At 45.4% G+C, this 22,288-nt stretch overlaps 1 protein-coding gene across 4 annotated transcripts in view; it reads left to right on the top strand.

The window, feature by feature from the left end:
- Positions 1-20,340, top strand: part of rab5aa (RAB5A, member RAS oncogene family, a) — a 45,869-nt gene extending 25,529 nt beyond the window's left edge. For 3 of the 4 annotated variants that reach the window (XM_055656458.1, XM_055656450.1, XM_055656443.1), the window contains exons 3-6: positions 1,893-2,044; positions 4,212-4,334; positions 8,344-8,437; positions 18,936-20,340. In XM_055656458.1, coding sequence (XP_055512433.1) covers positions 1,893-2,044; positions 4,212-4,334; positions 8,344-8,437; positions 18,936-19,051 — 485 coding nt within the window. In that variant the 3' untranslated portion in view covers positions 19,052-20,340. Of the gene's footprint in view, positions 1-1,892; positions 2,045-4,211; positions 4,335-8,343; positions 8,438-16,390; positions 16,474-18,935 lie in introns of those variants that run through there. The other variant, XM_055656466.1, reaches the window with a different exon arrangement.
- The last annotated feature ends 1,948 nt before the right edge of the window (positions 20,341-22,288 follow it).

Raw genomic sequence — 22,288 nt, 5'->3', positions numbered from 1 at the left:
TGTTAGAGGGTTTCAGCTCCTGGGAAAATTAGATCAATTTAGATTATTTTCTCTGGATTGTTGGAGGTTAAAGTGAGACTTGATAGGAGTATATAAAACTATGAGAGGCTGAGGATATTTTGTGGATTAGTGGATTTTCAGTATGGTGAGGGATTGGATAGGTAGGGGTTGGTTTTCCTGAAGTGAAGGAGGGTGAAGAGTGACCTGATAGTATACAATGTTATGTGATGCAAAATAGGATAAATAGTCCAACAAAAAATTCTCCCAGCAGTAGGAATATTAAAACAAGAGAGCATCAGTTTAAGATAAGGAGATGAGGTCTCAAAGAGGACCAAAGGTTTAAGAATTTTTTTAGTGGTTAATATCTTGAACATCTTGCCAAAGGTTGTGGAATTCAATTTAATAACTGTGTTTGAGGCATTTAGATGGACACTCAAAGAGGCACAGCGAAGAAGGATAAAATCCTAATGTGGGCACGTGATTAGTGCAGATGAGCAATAATGTTGGCATAAACATCGGTTCAACGTTTCTGTGCTGCATGACTGACTTGCAGAAAGCAAATTGCTTTTGTCGTGAATTAATATTTTGCACTCTTGGACCCTATGTTAATTTACATTTTGAAATATAATTTGTCATTATTTTAGTGGGAGGAATTTTGTGGGTTATTCATTCAATAACTGAACGTCCGTCAGAATCTAAATTGGTGGCATCTAAATAAAAACAGAAAATGCTGGAAACTATTGGCAGGTCATTAACATCTGTGGCATGTGAAACTGAGTTGAAGACCTCAAATGTTCATTGTTTCTTTCTGCAGATGCTGACTGACTTGGCTGATCCAGCATTTTCTGTTTTAATTTCAAACTGTTGCTGTCTTTTTAGTGAAGCTCTGATACAAGGACACTGGTTACTATTTATTATCTATATAAATACCATCACAACTGAAGAATAATTTTGTAATTTTCTATCCCAGAGGGCTATGGATGTTCTATTATTAGATATTAACTGTAAGTATGGGCTATCTATAACTGGCGTTTTAAAGTCAGTGTAGCATTTTAAGGTGTTTGCTTTTTAAAAGTTGTATTTGTATATCTGAGCTCTAGATTTCAAACTTTTATGTTGGAAAACGTTTGTAATAAAATATTTATGGAGGTGGACACAAAATGCTGGTGTAACTCAACTGGTGGGGCAGCATCTCTGGAGAAAAGGAATGGGTAAGGGATGGGTGACGTTTCTGGTCGAGACCCCAGGGTCTTGACCCGTAAGCATCGCCCATTCCTTCTCTCCGGACATGCTGCCCCACCCGCTGAGTTGCTCCAGCATTTTGTGTCCACCTCCATAAATATTTTATTATAAACCTGAGTTACTCCAGCATTTTGTCTCTGCCTTTGATTTAAACCAGCATCTGCCGTTCTTTCTTACACATTTATGGAGGTGGTCTATAAGATGGATAAAAATGAGCAAAACTGTCCTGACTTTAAAACTTGAAGCATCCCAAACAATATTTTTACTATACCTAAAATTAAAGGATACTCAGAAATTAAACCATTTGCATTCAGCTAAGTTGAAGTCAGAGATGCTTTTCTGAAAGTATTGACTTCAGTTATGATTTTAACATTTGGAAATCTATTTTTTAAGTCAGATTGTGGCAGCAAACTTCGTCAGAATTGTTATTCATGTGCTCCAAAATGATTGTCTATTCTAACCTAGGTTAACATGCGTCAACTGCAACTTTTTTTTGTAGGCCAATTGCAGAATGCCACCCTTTTTCCATGTAAGATCATATCCAAGTGTGTAAATTAAAAACTCTTTTATGAAAAACAAATGTTTTGTTTCCATTGTTTTGTGGAAATGATCATACACATGATCTATATACATAATTATTTTTCTTTCAGCTGCTTTTTTAACTCAGACTGTCTGCCTCGATGACACAACTGTAAAATTTGAAATATGGGACACAGCAGGGCAAGAAAGATATCACAGCTTGGCCCCAATGTATTACCGAGGAGCACAGGCCGCCATCGTAGTTTATGATATTACAAATGATGTAAGTGAAATTATGCAACATTATTTATTTTGATAATGTTCCAATGATTTTATGTTAAAACAAATGTAAACAAAATTTAACATTTATTTCTCTCCTGATACTGACCAGCATAAAAAGCTGTACCTTTTACACTTAATAAAATACACTTTTAATGGGCTTTTGTGGGGTTGGAGATTGAACTATCTATATACTTATAAAACTCTCATCTTGTCCTCTTCCGGTTTGTGTTGTTTTTACATTTGTGCAAAAACGGTACCCGATAGCACTAAGATTTTTGCCACCTTACTTGCCATTCTCCTGTGTTGCAACGGTGGCATAGTACAAAAGTTATGATGGTTTAAAAATCGTAAACACCGCCCCCTTCCTGGACCCGCTGTCAATCACCGGCAGAGAGGGGAATAAAGCTGATGGAGCGGAATGGGCAGAGTGTGTTGTGCGAGTGAGCAACTTGCGGGCTGCTTTAGCGGCGACCAGCACGCCGAGCCGGGAGCCGCTGAGTCAAGCTGGAGCCAGACCGGGAGCTGCTGAATGAGGCCAAAAGCAGAAGGTGCGGGGAGAGCAAAGTGCGAGCTGTATCTGCGGCGACCACACACAAACACCCCCCCCACAGCCACCACCCCGCCCCGCTTCTCCCGCCCCCCCCTCCCCCCCCCCCCCCCCCCTCCCCCCCCCACACACCCCCTCCCTCCCCCACACACCCCTCTCCCTCCCCCCCACACACCCCTCTCCCTCCCCCACACACCCCCTCCCTCCCTCCCCCCCCCCCCCCCTTTCCCCACCCTCCCCCCACCCACACACACCCTACCCTCCCGCACCCCCCCTCCCCACAAGGAGAGTTTCAGGCGGGTTGGGGGGGGGGGGGGGGTGCGGGACGACCCCAAGCGGGGGCTGTGGTGGGGAGCATCTTGCAGCTGGGGACGGGACGACTCCAGGTGGGGGGGTCCTGCAGTGGGGGAGGGGGGGCGGTTTCAGGAGGGGGCTGTCGGGGGCCGGTGTTGGGGGGTCCTACAGAAGTAGGCCACGGCAGCACTGCCCCGACATGCCCCGTCTGAAGCCGTCCGCCTCCCCCGGGGGCTGTATGCTCCCCTCTCCCGCACCAGCCCCCGTCTGAAGAATGCAACAAGAGACGCAACCCCTACACATCTCCCCTCTAGCCCCACACCCTCCCACCACACACCCCCCTCCCTGCACACCACGCTCTCCCTCCCCCTCCCCCTGCCTCCACCCTCCTCCTCTCTCACACATGAAGAGGAAGGGGTGGGGGGGAGAGTGTTGGGGGATGAGGGGAAATGAGCCGTGCCTGCGCAGTTAGGGGCTATGGGTGAGTGGTTGAATATTGCTTTGGAGGAACGGGTTACGTTGGGGGTACTGGTGAGTGGTGGAATATTGCATTGGGGAATGAGTTGCGTTGGTGGACCAGGCGTCCCGTGTGACTGGGACCCAACGGGTACCACTTAGTCTAGTGTGTTATAATACTTCAATTTTTTGTTTTAAAAAGCTAGAGTACCCATTAAATTGGTATGGAGTTATGTCAAATGAGTTAGTGTTTCTTTGTGATAGCCAAGGACAATTGAAATTCAGACCTGAAAGCTAAATAGGATATCTGTTTGGAGAATTTGAAATAAATTGGGTGATTTGTAGGTGTAAAAGAAATGGCAAGTATGGCTGCTGTTGTGAGGGAAGGGAAGATATTCAGCTAAAGTAATGTTCCTTCTGCTTTACAACTTGAAAACTCAATTCCTGTGGTCTTTCATTCTTTTGCATGGATATTTTTCCATTTTTTACTCATTACCACTTGAAGGGAGTAGTTTTTCCTTACAACCTTCCCTGAGAGCATTTGTGATCTTTTCAAACAGTGAATATAATTCTCTACTTCCATCGTCCTCATCTTTCCTCCCGCTTCCCTCCACTTCTCCTACTCTCCCTCTCCTCCCTTCTGCCTCATTCTTTCCCTCCCCTCCAACTCTCTTTAACCCCACCTCCCCCTCGCCTGGCAGTGAAGAGCAGTCGAGCAAGGTTAAGCCATTTCATGTATATTCTGAGATGGCTGGGGGATAACACTTGATTTTACCAAATATGTAATTGGAATTCAATTAATAATTTTCAGTGGATGAACATTTTGTGTGGGATACGTAAAAACTCTTGCATGTTTGATATTTCCTTGTAGGACACTTTTGCACGCGCCAAGAATTGGGTTAAGGAGCTACAGAGGCAAGCAAGTCCGAACATTGTAATAGCTTTGGCAGGGAATAAAGCTGATCTTGCTAACAAGCGAACTGTTGAGTTTCAGGTATGTAAAAGATAAAAAAAACATTACAATGCATTTTTATTTGTATTGAAAAACCTTTGAAAGCTGGTTAGAGAAATCAATATTCATACCACAATTCAATATTCAATGGTATTCCCATTCCCACACTGACCTTTCTGTCCTTTGCCTCCATTGTCAGAGTGAGGCCAAACGCAAATTGGAGGAACAGCATCTTGTATTTCGATTGGGTAGTGTAATCCAGTGGTAACTTCAAGTAACCCTTGCATCGCCCCTCTCTCCATCCCTCCCCCACCCAAATCGTATCAGCTTCAAATTTGTCTTGTTGAGTCTCATTGTCTATACTAATTTTCACCTAAGCCTCGGCTAACAATGGCCTGTTTCCTTTATCATCGTAACTTTTTCTGCATATCTTTCATTCATTTGTTCTATATCTCTCTGCATCACATTCTATATGTCTCGTTTCTCTTTTCCCATGAAGGAAGGTGTTGACCCAAAAGATCACCTATTCCTTTTCTCCAGAGATACTGTCTGACCCACTGAGTTACTCCAGCTTTTTGTGCCTAACTGTTCTGTTGGTGTTGGTTTCAATTGTAAACCAACCTTCCCCCATCAACTCCATCTACACTTCATGCTGACTTGGGAACGCATGTAACATATTCGATTACAACTTAAATCCCAGTTGGGCAGAAGGTACACAAGCTTGAAAGTGTGTACCATCATATCCTGGAAGAGCTTCTGTTATTGGGTTATTGAATAGGCTAAACGTGTGGTGCTGATCTCCCAATCTACCTTGTGGAGGGCTTTTTTAACCTGCATTCTTTGTAGCTGTAACACTAATCTGCACTTTTTTCTCTCTTTGCACAACGTTGTACTTCCGTAGGATTTGATTATACACTTGTATGATTTGATAGGTTAGTGTGTAAAACAAAGATTTTCGCTATCTCTGTATGCATGACAATAATAAACCAATACTGATACCTAGAAACATTGCCGACCTGAGTTGGATCTATCGGTGTTCTCACACATCTTCTTCACACATCCCTGACATTTTAGGTGGTAGAGAATCTGGTTTTGTGAAATGCTGGCACATTTCTGAATTTCTGCTTTAATTACAATTTGGAGGTCATTGTAAATGTGCCTGAAACATCCAAGGAAGTAGAGTATTCCATGACTTTTTAGCTTATCTTGCAGATCTCTTGGTGAGCTTTAATGGGAGTGGACAAAATCAGCTTGGGTTTATGAATAAAAAATAATGCTTAAAAAGTCTGTGTTTAACGAGAAGCATCCGATTATTTGGAAAAGAGATTGATGAGGGAAATTTAGAAATCTATGGAACAATGGGGTTTAGAGGTTAGTCCTATTTGATAGAAGGGTCTAGGACTAGAACTCTGATGTAAGATAAAAAATAAGACAATTACGATTGACAAAGAAAACTTTGTTGGAATGGTTGGAAGCTAGAATGAGTTGCCTGCAGATATATTCCATTGTGGTCTTCAGGAAGGAATTGGATGAACGTATTCTTGAAAAATTAGCACTGTTTCAGTTGAAGGAGTGTAGTTGGCACGGTTGCTCCAGTAGAGAGAGCAGGTGTGGACGTGAAGAGCCAAATTGTCTCCTTTGGTGTTGTAACAATTCAAGCTTTTACAAATAGTTATGAATCATTAATCAGCATACAGCTGTATGTTTTTTTCTGCATGTCAAAATGAACTGTTTCATTATTAAGGAACTGGGAATGGAATTAACAGTTCTGTGCAACTGCCAATGAACAATCCCTTCTGACCCTGTGGTGGATAGATGATCATTAATGGACTGGTCTGGTCTAGGAATGTTGAGGCCCTGTACAAGAAGAGACAGGGCTTGTTGTACTTTTTGAGAAGGCTCTGCTCCTTCAAAGTCTCCATTAAGATGCTACAGATGTTCTACCAATCGGTGGTAGCCAGTGACATCTTCTTTGCTGTAGTTTGCTGTGGCAGCATGGTGATGGCATCGGACACCAATAAGGTTAACAAACTCATCAGGAAGGCTGGCTCCGTCCTGGGGGCGGAGTTAGATGCATGGGAGGTGGTCTTGGCGGGGAGGATGCTCCTCAAACTGCGGAGCATCGTGGACAATACAGCTCACCCCCTCCATGACACACTGGTCAACCTGGTCAACTTCAGCAATAGACTGGTTCCATCAAGATGCAGGACAGAACGCCACAGAAGATCCTTCTTACCTGTGGCTATCAAACAGTACTCCCCCTTCTGTCGTGGGGAAGACTGAGATTTCCCCCTTCCCCCCCCCCCCCCCCTCCCCAATCTTTGCACACCGCCAATCCTTTCCACTCGTCACTTTAATTTCATGTTTCACGTATTTTGTGTTTTATGACTGTTGGCAGATTTCCCTCCTGGGGTAAATAAAGTTCTATCGTATCGTATCATATTAAGGCCTAGAGTCTTCCCAAGAGGGCAGAGTCATTTGGACTTTACTTTCAACCATCTTTGAGTTAATCCTCAACAACCCATATCACCATTGACCAGTTGTCTGTGAATTTCGTCTTGTCAGACCAAATCACAACTTGTGCTAATGTTAAATTATGGATGTTAGCCTTGTTAAATTTGGTGTCTATGTGTTGTCCAGTATTGCACTGGTATTGGAATGAGCTTGACAAGACCTGTGCATTAATGCCTATATAGATCATTAGGAGTTGGTGTTTCTCCATGGTGCCACAGACAAATATTGGGAGGATACAGAGCAGTAAATGCTGAGTTGAATTTGTTTTTTTTGTGAATCCACATATCTTGACAGTGTTTTATATTGTATGAGCTCTGGTGTTGTATTCAAACTTGTACATATAGCTAGTTAATCAAGTAGTAACCAAGAATGCACCTGAGGAATCTTCATTCAAATATCATAGTCATACAGTGGAGAAATAGGCCCTTTGGCCCAATTTGTCCATGTCGAACAAGATCCCCATCCAAGCTAGTCCCATTTGACTACATTCAACCCATATCTGTTTTGTCCTTTCCTATCCATATACCTGTCCAAATGTCTTTTAAATGTTGTTACTGTACCTGTCTCAACTACTTCCACTATCAGTTCAAAATCACCCTTTAGCATCTTATACTGCAAGCAAAGTCCTTGCCTGTCCAATCTCCCTCTAGCTTAGGCCCATGCGTCCTGGCAACAGACTCATAAATCTTCTCTGCACTTTTTCTAGCTTAATGATATATTTTCTATAGCAGGATGACTAACGCTGAACGCACTACCCCTAATGTAGCTTCACCAACATCTTGTATAACTCTAACATAATATCCCAACCTCGATACTCAATACTTTGATGAAGCCCAAAGAATCACATTTCCTCTTTCCTACCCTGTCTACTTGTGATGCCACTTTCAGGGAACTATATGCCTGTACACTTAAAGCCACACTCTGCATCACTTCCCAGGGCCCTGCCATTGCTAGCCATCTTCATAGTATTGGAGATATAGATATAGATATTTCAAAATGAATTGCTGTCTCATAGTGAAGATTCAAATTAGACTGCCTGGCGAGAGATTTTATAGATTGAAATATGGCTTATACAAAGCTGCCAAGTAGTACGGATTTTCCGTATTTTGTACAGAAATGTGATAAAGAAGTATACAAAGAGATGGCAAAGAATGCGCTGTCAAGTAAGGTGCGTAGAAGACGTGAATTGGTAGCAAAGTTATGCATTCTAGTAATCGTACATGGGTATGACCGCACATAAAAACCTTTTTTTCAGAAAAAATGCTCCGTGTAAAAATACTGATTTTCTCAGTAAAATACTGGTTTTCAGGTACGAATACTGAAATGCTCTGACAAAACTTGGCAGCTCTGCTTGTAAGACATAGTAATATATTAATTCTCCTTTTAACTTTGTGCAACTATAATATCTTTTATTTACAAGAATAACATTCTCAAACAATTCCTGGAGACCATACAACTGAAATATTTAGTGAAGGAAAATTACAAAATAGTTGTCCAAACAAGAATCATGAAAACTGCTTTCTATTTTGCCTTGTAGGAAGCACAGTCCTATGCAGATGACAACAGCTTATTATTCATGGAGACATCTGCAAAGACTTCAATGAATGTGAATGAAATATTTTTGGCAATAGGTAAGTTTTATTCTTTTAAAAGCAATATTCTATGTTACAATTGGCATGAATTTTAAAGATTTACTTTTTTTGCATTAAGGGACTTCTACATATGTTTTCAAGTAGTGCATTTAAAACTAATACACTATACGAGATATTGACATACTACAATTCAACTAAATGGAAATTGTTGGAAATGTGAAATAAAACGAAAATTGTGGGAGAAAAAACATCTTGGGTCAAATAGCATCTCTGGATGAAGTCATGGAGATAATGATTTAGATCAATGGCTTTTCATTGGAATGAATTCAACGAGCATGCATGGAACCTGGTACTCGAAGAGGGGTAGTGGAAATAAGAAAATAAATCGTTTTATGGAGGGAGAGGGGAAATCTAGCAATGACCTGAGTATAAAAGCAAACATTTAGGTCCTGAGGAGTGCAAGTCACTACAGCCTGAAGGCAGCAGGGGGATCTAAGAAAAAATCTGCTAAAGGAGTCTGATGTGGTCCAGGTGTGTTGTGGAAGAATGGTATGTACATTTTGAATTCAAATGCCATGTTTGGAATGTGCAAATAGGAAATGATGTCTGGCATTCGATCCATCTACTGTGTGGGTTAGCCTCTGCAAAACTGAGCACATCTTGTTTACATTATTGTGTAAGAAGGAGCTGTAGATGCTGGTTTAAACTGAAGATAGACACACAAAGCGGGAGTTACTCATCTGGAGTAACAGGCAGCATCTCTGGAGAGAAGAAATAGTTGGCCCTTCTACAGACTGGTTTGGGATAAGGGAAATGAGAGACATCAAACGTAAACTGAGGAACAGCATCTCATAGTTCGCTTGGGCAGCTTACAGCGCAGTGGTATGAATTTTGATTTCTCTCACTTCAGGTAGTCCCGGCATTCCCTCTCCCTCTATACCTCCCCCACCCAAGTTGCACTAGCTTCTCATTTTCACCCTACAAACAGCTTACAATGGCCTGTTTTATTTATCATCGTTACTTTTATGCATATCTTTCATTCATTGTTCTTTATCTCTCCACATCACTGTCTATATTTCTCGTTTCCCTTATCCCTAACCAGTCTGAAGAAGGGTCTTGACCCAAAACATCACCCATCCCTTCTTCCAAGGATGCTGCTTGTCCGTCTGAGTTACTCCAGCTTTTTGTGTCTATCTTGTGTACATTATTGCCTTCACATTATTTATACTGATACTGAAATGCCATTGAAATAACTTTGTAATTGTTGATAAGCCTTCCAGTCCCCTGCACCCTGAAACTAAAACTGGGAGTACCTCTTGCATTACTTAGCTTGGTAGTTACTCTTTCGATTGGTCTTTTAGTTATTTAGCACTGGAGGTGACATAGCCCATAGTAGTTTGGGAACCTCTCGGGGAGGGGGTGGGGGGGGGGGGGCGCTGAGGCATGGCGCACACACGCACACGCACTACACACACACACACACACACACACACACACACACACACACACACACACACACACACACACACACACACACACACACACACACCTCCACTACACACACACACACACACACACACACACCTCCACTACACACACACACTAATCACCCCCCCCACACCTCCACTACACACACACACTCTACACACACTCCACCACCACTCCACACACACACACTAACCCCCCCCCCCTCCCCCTTGATATTATATAAAAATTATAATTAATATTTAATTAAGAGAGAGACAGAAGGAACTGCAGATGCTGATTTACCAAAAAAGACACAAGGTGTTGGAACTTAGTGGGTCAAACAGCATCTCTGGAAGATGTGGATAAGTGAAGGAGGGGGGAGGGGGTAGAGAGGAGAAGGAGAGGGTGAGGGGGGTAGGGAGGGGCAGAGAGGGGGGGTAGAGAGTGGGGGGGTTAGAGAGTGAGGGGGAGGGGATTAAAAAGTGTGGGGGAGGGGGTAGAGAGGGAGAGGATGGGGGGGTAGAGAAGGAGGGGGAGGAGTTAGAGAGAGTTGAGAGAGTAGGGGGAGGGGGTAGAGGGAGGGGCAGAGAGAGGGAGGTAGAGTGGGGGGAAGAGGGGGTGAGGGAGGGTAGAGAGGGGAGAGGGAAGGTATAGAGGGAGGGGACGTAAGAGGGAGTGTAGATGTTTGTACAACTATCCCTACCCCCTCCTCTCCCTCAATTCCCCCCCCCCACTCTCCCTGCTCAACTCCCCAGGATTTCCCCCCCCCCCCCCCCCCCCCCCCCCTCACCTTGTCGAGCGGAGCCGATGGAGCTGGTCCTAGCGAGGCCGAGCGGGGCTGAGCGGGCGGGGCTGAAGGGTCCCAGCAGGGCCGAGCGTGCGGAGTCTCCCTCCTTGACTCCCCAGGATTTGTTTCCTCTCCTCCACTCCCTCAATCCCTCCCTCACCTCTTCGAGCGGAGCCCATGGAGCTGTTCTTAGCGGGTCCGAGCCGAGCAGGGCTGAGCCGAGCCCAGTGGGTTGGAGCGCTGCAGTTCCCCTCGTAGGGGTGGTGGGGGGGGGGTAGGGATAGAGAGGGAGGTGAGGGGACTGGGAGATGGGGGGAAGAGGGAGAGGGGGCAGAGGGAGGGGGTTAGAGAGAGGGGATAGAGTGGAGGGAGAGAAGGTGGAGAGGGCGAGGGATCCCAGCTGTGCCGAGCGGGTTGGAGTGCTGTGGTGTCCTTCGTAGGGGGTGGAGGGGTAGAGAGGGAGGCTGGAGGCACACACTAACCACCTCGCGCGCATGTGCGTGCACACGCGCACACACACATATTAATATTATTCATTCGCTCCTTTTATCCCACCCCCGGCCCTATCCACTCACGCATAGCCCCCAACTGTGCAGGTGTGGCTATAGAGGGAGAAGGAGGGGGGTAGAGTGGGGGAGCGAGAGGGGGTAGAGTGGGAGAGGGAGGGGTGGGGGGGGGGGGAAGGCGTGTGGCGTCACGGGACGGCTGGTCCCCGAACGTAATACTCCACCACTCACCCATAGGTCCGAATACTCATCGCTCCCTAGAGTGGGACAGGGAGAGGTAGAGAGGGAGGGGAGGGGGGGAGGGCAGAGAGGGAGGGGAGTAGTAGAGAAGGAAGGGGAGTAGGAGAGAAGGAAGGGGAGGGGCTAGAGAGGGAGACTCCGCGGAACAGGCAGCATCTCTAGGGAGAAGGAATGCATGGCATTTCGGGTCTGAAGGATGGTCTCGACCGAAAACGTCGCCCATCCCTTCTCTGCAGAGATGTTGCCTGTCCCGCTGAAATAATCCAGCTTTTTGTGTCAATCTTCATTATACAGCAGGGACCTCCAATTTTTCAGCATGTGGGCCGCATTATATATTTGGCACATTTTTGCGGGCCATAGGAAAAAATTAAGAAATGTCAGTTTTATAAATTTAATGAAAGAGAGAGAGAGTTAGAGAGAGGTTGATAGATTGATAGAGAGAGAGAGAGAGAGAGAGATTGAGAGATTGAGAGAGGGCAGAGAGATTGAGAGAGGGCAGAGAGAGACAGCATAGTGGGAGAGAGAGAGAGAGAGAGACGCAGAGAGGGCAAAGACAGAGAGGGCAGGCCACTGCCAGCACATTACCGAGCAGGACGTTTTTAAACCCCACCGTCTGACAGATGTCGTCATAGTTGGGGATATTGATGCCGGCTGGATGCCGCTCCCAGCGATGGAGATCACGTTGAGGGAGGTGAAGTCGGGCTTGAGGAATCGGTCCTTCTCAAAGGGCTGGGGCCAGGGTAGCTGGGGCAGCAGCCGCACAGCAGAGGACACCAGCCGGGCGAACTTGGCACTCATATCCTTGTTCACCACCGCCACAAACCCTTCAAACTCCCCTGTGGAGCCATAGGGGTCAAGGTAATGAAGCCATTGTAACTCTCCACGATGGGCCCCTCATCCCGCATCCAGTGCGCGGAGCTCTCCTTGTGTGCGCAAAACCGAGCGTGCGGGGCCGAACATGTCCCAGCGGGGCTAAGCGGGTTGGAGTGCTGGAGGGGGTAAAGTGGGCGAGGGAGGTGAGGGAGGTAGAGAGAGAGAGAGAGAGAGAGAGAGAGAGAGAGAGAGGGAAGGGGTTAGAGTGAGTGGGGTAGAGTGGGGGGGAGGGAAGGTAGAGATGGAGGGGGTGAGGGATCCCAACGGGGCCGAGCAGGTTGGAATGCTGGAGTGCCCCTCGCGCCCGGAGCGTGTGAGTGTATTGTGACGTTGGTCGGCATTTTTTCCTTCAAAATTAGAACGTTGAAAACATTAATATTTTGAAGCTGTTTTTAAAAGACTTGAGAAATGTGGGTTGAAATGTGATGGGAAGATATGTATCTGGTCGGGGGAGAAAATGTGAGTAGCATACCACACACGGTGCCTCAGGAAGGCCGTCAGCATTCATAAAGACTCCTCACACCCTAGTAACGGACGGTTCGAACTGCTTCCCTCTGGCAGACGTTACAAGGCCTTCTGTGCCCGAACCTCCAGACTCAGAAACAGCTTTATTCCCAGAGCTATAACGGCTCTGAACCGGCCCTGCTGAGTGCCCCCCCACCCCCCTGGACTGTCTCCCTCGGATGGTCACGTCACACAGCTTATTTATTTATTTTACTTTTCTTTTACATCGGTTGGAAGCTGCATACTAAATCTCGTTGCACTGATGTGCAATGACAATAAAAGATATTATTATTATTATTATTTGTAAAAATGGGAAGGCTATGGCCAAGTGTTTGAAAGAAGATACAAATTAAGGAGATTAAAAGAAAGCCATCACAAGCCTGGCCCACACAGACATTTATGGCCCTGTCTCACGGTGCGAGTCCACCAACGAGTGATCCGAGTGAAAGAAAAAATCAAACTCGTGGTTGTCTACGAGATTCCAAGTTTATGTTCACGAGTTTAAACGAGTTCCCACATGTATGTCTAAGTTTGCCGTTTACTTCTCATTTCTGTGATGTACCAAGTTCCTCTCCCGAGTTACTCTTGAGCCAACAACGACTACCGATATGTGGAAAAATCATCACATGGGTAAAAATGATGTAATGCCGTTTTTTTTAAATATAAAAAGCCTCCCATGACCATGGACAGAACTGCCCCGATGATCAGCTTCTCCGTGTCTCTTATGTAGCTGCATGCTTCTCTTGTCATATAATTAACCGCTGTGTATTTGCAAACAAAAAAAACCTTTTATCAAATCGTTGCCTATCATTGTTACAATGCAATAAATGGCATTTAAAGTACTTGGCTGTCAAAAAAAAGCACAAAACGTAAAGGTGTTTAAGAAACGGACTGCAGGGAGAACTTCAAAGCTTTTGTAAATCGATTAAATTCAGGTAGAAGTTGAACTCAAGATTTAAATCCCCTGAAAGTTAGGTTTCTTTACACAGGATAGATGTTCTGCCAAAACGGAGTTGCTGAATAAAATCGTCTCCCGTTTTCCTCTGTTTCTTGCATGACTTCGGCTTGCCAGCTTTATTTTACACTCCGGGATCTGTGTAATGTATATAAGTGTAAAATAATAAACTGACCAAGAAGGTCCAGTGTTCTCCCCTGTTAGTTTAGTTTAGAGATACAGAGCGGAAACGGGCCCTTCCAGCTATCCACGCACACTAACACCATCCTACACCCACTATGGACATTTTTACATTCACCAAGCCAATTAACCTACAAGCCTGTACGTCTTTGGAGTGTGTGGGGATCTCGGAGAAAACACACGCAGGTCACGGGGAGAACTTACTCAGCACAGACAGCACCCGTAGTCGGGATCGAACCCGGGTCTCCGACGCTGCATTCGCTGTCATGCAGCAACTCTACTGCTGCACCACCGTGAATTAAGGCCTGTTTTAAGTATCAAATAGAGGAGCAAGAGGGTGATTACGGCTGAGAAAGTGCAGAGGCCAATGCCCAGGTAGTCCAATTCGCAGGAGTGCAGGTCCACCATGACGACGCCGTGGCCACGGTGGGCTTTGGGGGAGGTGCAGGTGACATCGGTGACCAGGCAAGGGATGTAGACCGTGGTCTGATTGATCCACCACATGAACCACATGGTGTCGCAGGTGCAGAGAAAGTGGTTGCCGCTTAGCCGCAGCTCCCGAAGGTGTTTGATGGCGCTGTCCGGGAAACTGGAGGCCTCGATGGTCTTCAGGTTGTTGTAGCTGAGATCCAGGTACCGCAGGGAGGTCATGCCCCACAGGAAGTCCTTGGTCAGCTTGGAGATCTGGTTGTGGGTGAGGTTGAAGAAGCGCAGGGTCTGGGTGCAGTTGAACAGCATGCGAGGCACCGTGGTCAACAAGTTGCTACCGAGGTCCAGCAGCTCCAACCAGCCTAGCAGGAAAAGTCTGCCCCAGTTGAAATTCCGCAGCTGGTTACCGCTCAGCACAAGCTCCTTGAGTAGCGGGGGCAAGTGGTCAAACACGTTGTGCGGCATGAACGCGAGTTTCTTCCCCTAATAATCCGCTTCTATCTGTGTTCGAGAGCGAAATCTTGCAAGAAAAACTGGATAGACTCGGCTTATACACGCTGGAATTCAGAAGATTGAGGGGGGATCTTATAGAAACATACAAAATTCTTAAGGGGTTGGACAGGCTAGATGCAGGAAGATTATTCCCAATGTTGGGGAAGTCCAGAACCAGGGGGTCACAGTTTAAGGATAAGAGGGAAGTCTTTTAGGACCGAGATGAGAAAATCATTTTTTACATGAGTGGTGAATCTGTGGAATTCTCTGCCACAGGAGGGAGTTGAGGCCAGTTCATTGGCTATATTTAAGAGGGAGTTAGATGTGGCCCTTGTGGCTAAAGGGATCAGGGGGTATGGACAGAAAGCAGGGATGGGATACTGAGTTGGATGATCAGCCATGATCATATCGAATGGCGGTGCAGGCTCGAAGGGCCGAATGGCCTACTCCTGTACCTATTTTCTATGCTGGAGTAACTCAGCGGGACAGGCAGCATCTCTGGTGAGAAGGAATGGGTAACGTTTCGGGTCAAGACACATTATTTCTCTCCAGAGATACGGCAACAGCACAGCACAGCATAAAACCAGTCTGAAGAAGGGTCTCGACCCGAAACGTCACCAATTCCTTTTCTCCAGAGATGCTCTCTGCCCCGCTGAGTTACTCCAGAATTTTGTGTCTATATCTCATGGCTTATAATGTCACCACACATTGTAAAATCATTATCTGAAGATGTCTCCTCGCTGGCTCAAACATAATCTATGTAGAACTCCCGTTTCTCTCTGCTTCAGATACGTGGGAATTCCCCCAAGTATGGTCACTTTTCATGCGTCCGGCCCGGTGTTAACCCTTCCCATCAATGCTTGAGCCCCCATCTTCGCTCTGTACCTTCAGCTTCATCGGCGGCTCTCTCCCATCAAAAGTATCCAAGTTAATTTCAGACCCCTATCCATCCATCCATTCATTCATTTTCCATTAAGATCTGACAAATCTTCAACATTTCACTTCTGGCACTCAGGCCAAACCCATGGTAGACTCAAGAGTCACTACGGTAAACTCATGGGCCACTACGTTCTTACAACAAGTTTAAATGTTTCAAATTTTAACTTCAAGAGTACATTTGACTCGTGGAAATCATTAAACAAGCGTTAACAAGTTTCCTGGGTACCTGCCGTTAGCGCCACGAGTCGCTAAGTTGCGTCCACGAGTTCCGACGTTCCCGCTACGTTAATTGTACGTGATTACCACAAGTTTAATTTGTTTTAAACTCGGGGTCACTCGTGGGTCGACTCGCACCGTGAGACAGGGGTTTAAGAATTTTGAGAACAAAGGGAGGAGTTTTAGTATAATAGCGATAGATGTCCAACCTGACATTCCATGATGACTAATTTATTAGAAGAATTTATGAATTGCTTTGGGAAGACATTTGCCCACTCTTTCTTGCCATGAGCTCGATTTCCATTGTTAAAGATCACATGGACTACTTAACCGCCACATGATCCAATTTAGCTTCTTCTGATTTGGTGAGAAATTAATTGTTCTACTTTGATTTTTGATACCAGGTAGTGATGCGCCACTGCTGGCCTTTCACAAGTGCAGACAGCCTTTGGATGCACTCGTGCACCGTTAGAGCTCTTATTTACTTTTGTGTTTGGGTAATTATCAGAAGAATTTAATCATAGTGAATACTGTGTTTCTCAGAAGCACGTTACATTTTCATCCTCTGTTGGAAGTGCTGCCAGTATTGTCCAGTGGGATGGATCTTGGGTGACAAAGGCTATTCTATACTTAGTCCATTAAATCATTTGTACTTCTACCACAGCCAGTGATACAGCAAGAACAACAAAAATACCAGAAATCTTGTGGGAAATGCTGTTTTATTTTCCAAATGGGCTTAGTTCCAGCATTGAGTAAAAAAGAACTGCAGATGCTGGTTTAAACCAAAGATGGGTCATGGTGGCGTAACAGAATTGCTGCTTTACAACGAATACAGCGCCGGAGACCTGGGTTTGATCCCGACTACGGGTGCTGTCTGGACGGAGTTTGTACATTTGCCCCATGATCTGCGTGGGTTTTTTCCGAGATCTTTGGTTTCCTCCCACACTCCAAAGACGTACAGGGGGTGTAGGTTAATTGGCTTGGTAAAATGTAAAAATTGTCCCTAGTGGGTGTAGGACAGTGTCGCTGGTTGGCGCAGACCCGGTGGACTGAAGGGCCCGTTTCTGCACTGTTTCTCTAAAACTAAAAAAAACCTAAAAAGCTGGAGTAACTCAGCAGGACAGGCAGCATCTCTGGAGAAAAGGGATGGGTGACGTTTCAGGTCTGAAGAAGGGTCTCAAAACATTCTCTCCAGAGATGCTACCTGTCCCGCTGAGTTACTCCAGCTTTTTGTGTCTATCTTAAGTTCCTGCATTAGTCCAGTAGTGACAGAATATACAGGTGCACAACCTTTTATCCGGTGTTCCAGAAACCGAAAAGCTCCGAAAACCGGCCATTTTTTCCAGATGTCGTCTGCGCACCAAAGCTTGCGTTTGGCGCCAAACGTGACCCAAAACGACCCACGGTCAACCCAGGTCTGTACTACTGTAGCGGCTGCCTCCTCCCTGGAGACCGGGAGACGCTTAAACATCTGTAAATCATTGCTTAAATGTTAGTCAGTTAGTTTGGAGGGCTTTTATGTGAAGGGGGGTGAAGGGGTAAACTTTAATTCTTAGTCCCCTACCTGGTCGGAGAGGCGGGGAGCGGTCAATGCCTTACCGGGTTGCCGTGCAGTAAGCTCCGCAGCGCTGTGGCCGGTGGGGCTGCGGGCGACGCCGGTTGTAGCTCCGACCCCGGCAACTCTACCCCTGGCTGCGTGGCGCTCCAAATCCAGCGCGCCCCAGCTCCACGAATGTCGGGAGTCGGCGGCATCGCAGCGCTGGGATACCAGCGGGGAGCGGGCAATGCCTAACCGGGTCGCCGTGCAGCAAGCTCCGGAGCGCTGTGGCCGCCGACACACAACATCGCGGAGCGTCGCTGGATTTGGAGCCGCGCAGCCAGGGGTAGAGTTGCCGGGGTTGGAGCTCCAACCGGCGCCGCCCGTGGCCGGACGGAGCCCCCAGCTCCGCGGCTCCAAATCCAGCGACGCTCCGCGATGTTGTGTGTCGGCGGCCACAGCGTTCCGGAGCTTGCCGCACGGCGACCCGGTAAGGCATTGCCCGCTCCCCGCTGGTATCCCAGCGCGACGCCGCCGACTCCCGACATTCCCGGAGCTGGGACGTCCGACCGCGGGCGGCGCTGGATTTGGAGCGCCTCGCAGCCAGGGGTAGAGTTGCCGGGGTCGGAGCTACAACCGGCGCCGCCCGCGGCCGGACGGAGCCCCCAGCTCCGCGAGGTTGGGAGTCGCCGACCAGGTAGGGGACTAAGAATTAAAGTTTCCCCCTTCACCCCGACTCCACCACCACCACATAAAATCCCTCCAAACTAACTGACTAACATTTATGCAATGATTCTCCCGGTCACCGGGGAGGAGGCAGCAGCTCCAGACTTTTCAAGCCGCCCGCGCTACCTACCTAATCTACGCTAAAAATCTTCCATTCTGAAATCCGAAAATGTCCGAAATCCGACAAGTGTCTGGTCCCAAGGCTTTCAGATAAAAGGTTGTGCACCTGTACCAGTTACGGAGGCTCCATGGTGGTGATGGGTGCTTCACAATGTGGGCAACTGGGGACCACTGCAAGGGACAACAAGGGCAAATGTTGACACTGTACTTTTATCTGTTCTTGTAGTTCTTAAGGCTTGCATCTGGTCCATGGATCATGGCCTTATCTCCCAACTGGGCAGTGGGGGTGGGCATTCTCTGCATGGGAAATGAGGAAATCTTTGATAGACTTCTGAGAAGGGCACCCATTACTCTATTTCAGAAATAATGGGGGGGGGGGGGGGGGTCGTTTTTGTGCAATGCAGTTTAATACACCCAAGAATGAAATTTCTAGATATAAAAACTAATTTTCTGATTTTAAGATTATGATACAAAACAAGTTTTTAAAGCAGAGGAAGTAATATATTTAAATACATTTGAATGAAAAGTGAGTGGCAACATTTCAACTTGTAACTTGTTCCTTGCAGCAAAGAAATTGCCCAAGAATGAGCCTCAAAATACAGGACCAAACAGTGGAAGAAGCAGAGGCGTAGATCTTCATGAACCTACCCAACAGACCAAGACCCAGTGCTGTAGTAACTAGGCCTGTTTCTAATGCAATTCTGTCTCCCCAGTGTCCATTTCACTACTGCTTTATAATGGAAAACCCTAACTTAACAGATTGCTCTCAATTCCAATTCTTAGTGGGGAATGTAGTTAAATTTCTAATACAAAATTAATCTCTTAACTTTTAAATAGTAAAATAGTCTTTTCTTCGTTTGGCAGATGCATGTGTTGCTCAGTTCAAGCATAATGTTTGCCATCTGTAGGGACGGACTAATAAAATCTTAAAAGCCTGCTTAAATTGGTAATTCACTCCAATGTAACAATTGGGATTTCTACCATTAACTGTATCCAATTGCTAACCAGGCAATGACCATTTGGTTAATGCTTAAGTGTGTTTACTTTGGATGTACAGTATATAATTAAAACCTTAATCTAAAATTATTTATTGGAAATAATTTTAAAATGTTAAGTTTCTTCCTGAAATCTGGTTTGCAAATGGAATTGAATTGAACTGTGTTGTGGCAGGTTGTGTACAAATTGCACCACCCCTTGCACTAACATTTTTTTCGTATATTCCCTCAATCATTACTTTGAAATTACTCTGATCCGTTTTCTTGTAAATAAGGTATTATGACGTGGTCTGCATTTACATAAACTTATCGGACTGCTCTGGTTGGAAACCCGTATTTGAAAAAAATCATTAAATACTGAACTAATTAAGCAGATCACAAGATTTGCTATAGAAAGTTTATGAACTTTATAATTATGATATAAATATGGCATAGGGCACTCTACAATTGTATGTACTGTAAGTAATGACCATGTATTCTTTGTGTTTTTTCCCAGCATTTCTAAATGTGTATTTTTTGTTACAGAATGTTTTCTTTTTCCATTGTTATGCACAAATTTTTCGTAATTAGTTTGCAGTACTGTTGATATCTTCTAAGAGGTGAAATAACTAATAAACCAATAGCACAACATGTAAAAAATATGCCATTGCATTAGAATGAAATGCCTAGCAAAAGGAGAAAGGGAAATTGCTTTGCATTTGACAATGGGCAAACTAATGATTTAAAAAAAACGCAATAATCGAGTCAGTAGTTGTAATCTTACACAAACTCTTGCTCCTTTAGCTCAATCCTTGTAATGCAATTTCAGACTAAAAATTAACAGTCGCGGGTTTTTGTATTTATTCACCTGTTAGAAATTGGATGTGTCTAATCAGTTTGTTTAAAATGTGTAAATAAATATATTCAAAATGTTGGTGTTAAATCATTGAGGAATTTATGAACTGGAATGTTAGAAATATTAAATCTTCAAACATCATTGGCTGATTTCAAGTTTGATATAACTAGATAACTAAATGCAAAGTGTGTAAGAGAACTGCAGGTGCTGAATGAAATCGAAGGTAGACGAAATGCTGGAGCATCTCTGGAGATAAGGAATGGGTGACGTTTTGGGTTTGAAGAAGGGTCTCGAACTAAATGTAAAGGCAATGTATCATCATCACAATGGATTCAAAAGAGCAAATCTAAAATTCTGTATCAGTGAGTTTGACTTGGGTTTAAACTAAGACAAATTAAGCCTGACCTGCTGAGCAATTCCAGAATTTATTTTAATTTTGGAAGATTTTCAGGCATTCTACACGTGAAACTTTTTTTAAGTAAGGGAAAAAACATCATCAGTCAGGAAGTTTGTAGGCCATCCCCGTATCATACATGTTCCATTCTAAAGTCCAGCATCTTAGGAGCTTTAAACCGGAACAAAAATAACATTGGATACGAACTGATGTCAATTAATTTTCCAGCCTTATCAGTGCACTTCCCATATATATTAAAGAATACATAGAGCAATTGCATTAAACATCCAATGCATTAGAATTAGTTTATTTTCTCCCGGGTTACTGATGATAGGAACAGCTGCATTATTGCTTGTACAAACTTTAAAATGTTACAATGTCCTGGTATTCTGTTTATCCCCCTGACTTGATTCCACCTTTTTTGAGTAATTATCCAGCTCTGTAATTTTCGAGACAGATTCAAATGAAGTGTGTCTCTTTTGTATACTGCAACATCATATTTGTTGCATTTTTTTCACTTCATAGGATATTCAGAACCAGAACTTGTAACTAGCTAGAGAAAGCAAATAAAGGAAAGGTGGCAAGAGGAAAGAAAACATATACAATTCAACAATTTACAGTTTGCAGAAGCACAATAGCTGAATCTTCTGTCAACAATGAGCATAAATAGTAACTGAAATAGGCCATACTCTACTATTTAATATTGTGGCTGGTCTTAGGATGAGGCGGATGTTCGGCAACTGGCAGGGCTTGAATGCCATTACCTCCCACAAGGCAAAATCAGGTGCAGCTCAAACGGCAGCGAAGCATCACTCCCTGACGAGCTCAATGCATTCTACGCATGCTTTGATAGGGAGAACACTGATGTGCCTTCCCGAGCCCCCATTCGCCCTGATATCACAGTCACAGAGGCCGATGTCAGAATAAAGCGCCTGGACCTGATGGTATACCCGGTCAAGTTCTCAAAACCTGTGCAGACCAACTGGCTGGGGTTTTTGCGGACATTTTCAACCAGTCATATCTGAGGTTCCCACCTGCTTTAAGAGGGCATCCATAATACCGGTGTCCAAGAAGAGTAAGGTGATGTGCCTCAACGACTATCGACCAGTGGCACTAACATCTGTGATGAAGTGCTTTGAGAGGTTGGTTGTGGTGCATATCACCTATCTCGACAAGAACCTCGACCCACTACAGTTCGCCTACCACCACAACAGGTCAACGGAGGATGCAATCTCACTGTCTCTCCACTCTGCATTGGACCACTTGGACAATAAAAACACTGGGGTCAGGCTGTTGTTTATAAACTACAGCTTGGCGTTCAATACCATCATCCCCTCCAAGCTGGTTGCGTGGCTGCAGCCACTGTGTGAATACCTAAAGGGGCTGCTCCTTGCCTGCTGGCTGCGCTTCTCACCCACCATCCTCATCTTTGGACACCCTGTGCGTAGGGTAGGGCTGAAGAGGTCCTGGTTGGGTTGCCCCTGGGCCTGGCCAAGCTGGCCATCCGCGAGTCACGGCGCCAGGCGGCGGAGGGCTCTACCCGGGCCAGCTGCCTGCCCCTTTTCCGGGGTTACGTCCGTGCCCGGGTGGGATTAGAAAGGGAATACGCCCTGTCTGTGGGCACCCTGAGGGAGTTTCGGGACCGCTGGGCTCCGCAGGGTGTTGAATGTATCCTCAATAAGGATTGTATCATAA

This window comes from Leucoraja erinacea, chromosome 2 (assembly GCF_028641065.1).
Source record: "Leucoraja erinacea ecotype New England chromosome 2, Leri_hhj_1, whole genome shotgun sequence".
NCBI lineage: Eukaryota > Metazoa > Chordata > Chondrichthyes > Rajiformes > Rajidae > Leucoraja > Leucoraja erinaceus.
Note: the sequence above shows the minus strand (reverse complement) of the source record. Positions and strands in the feature narration are given on the sequence as shown.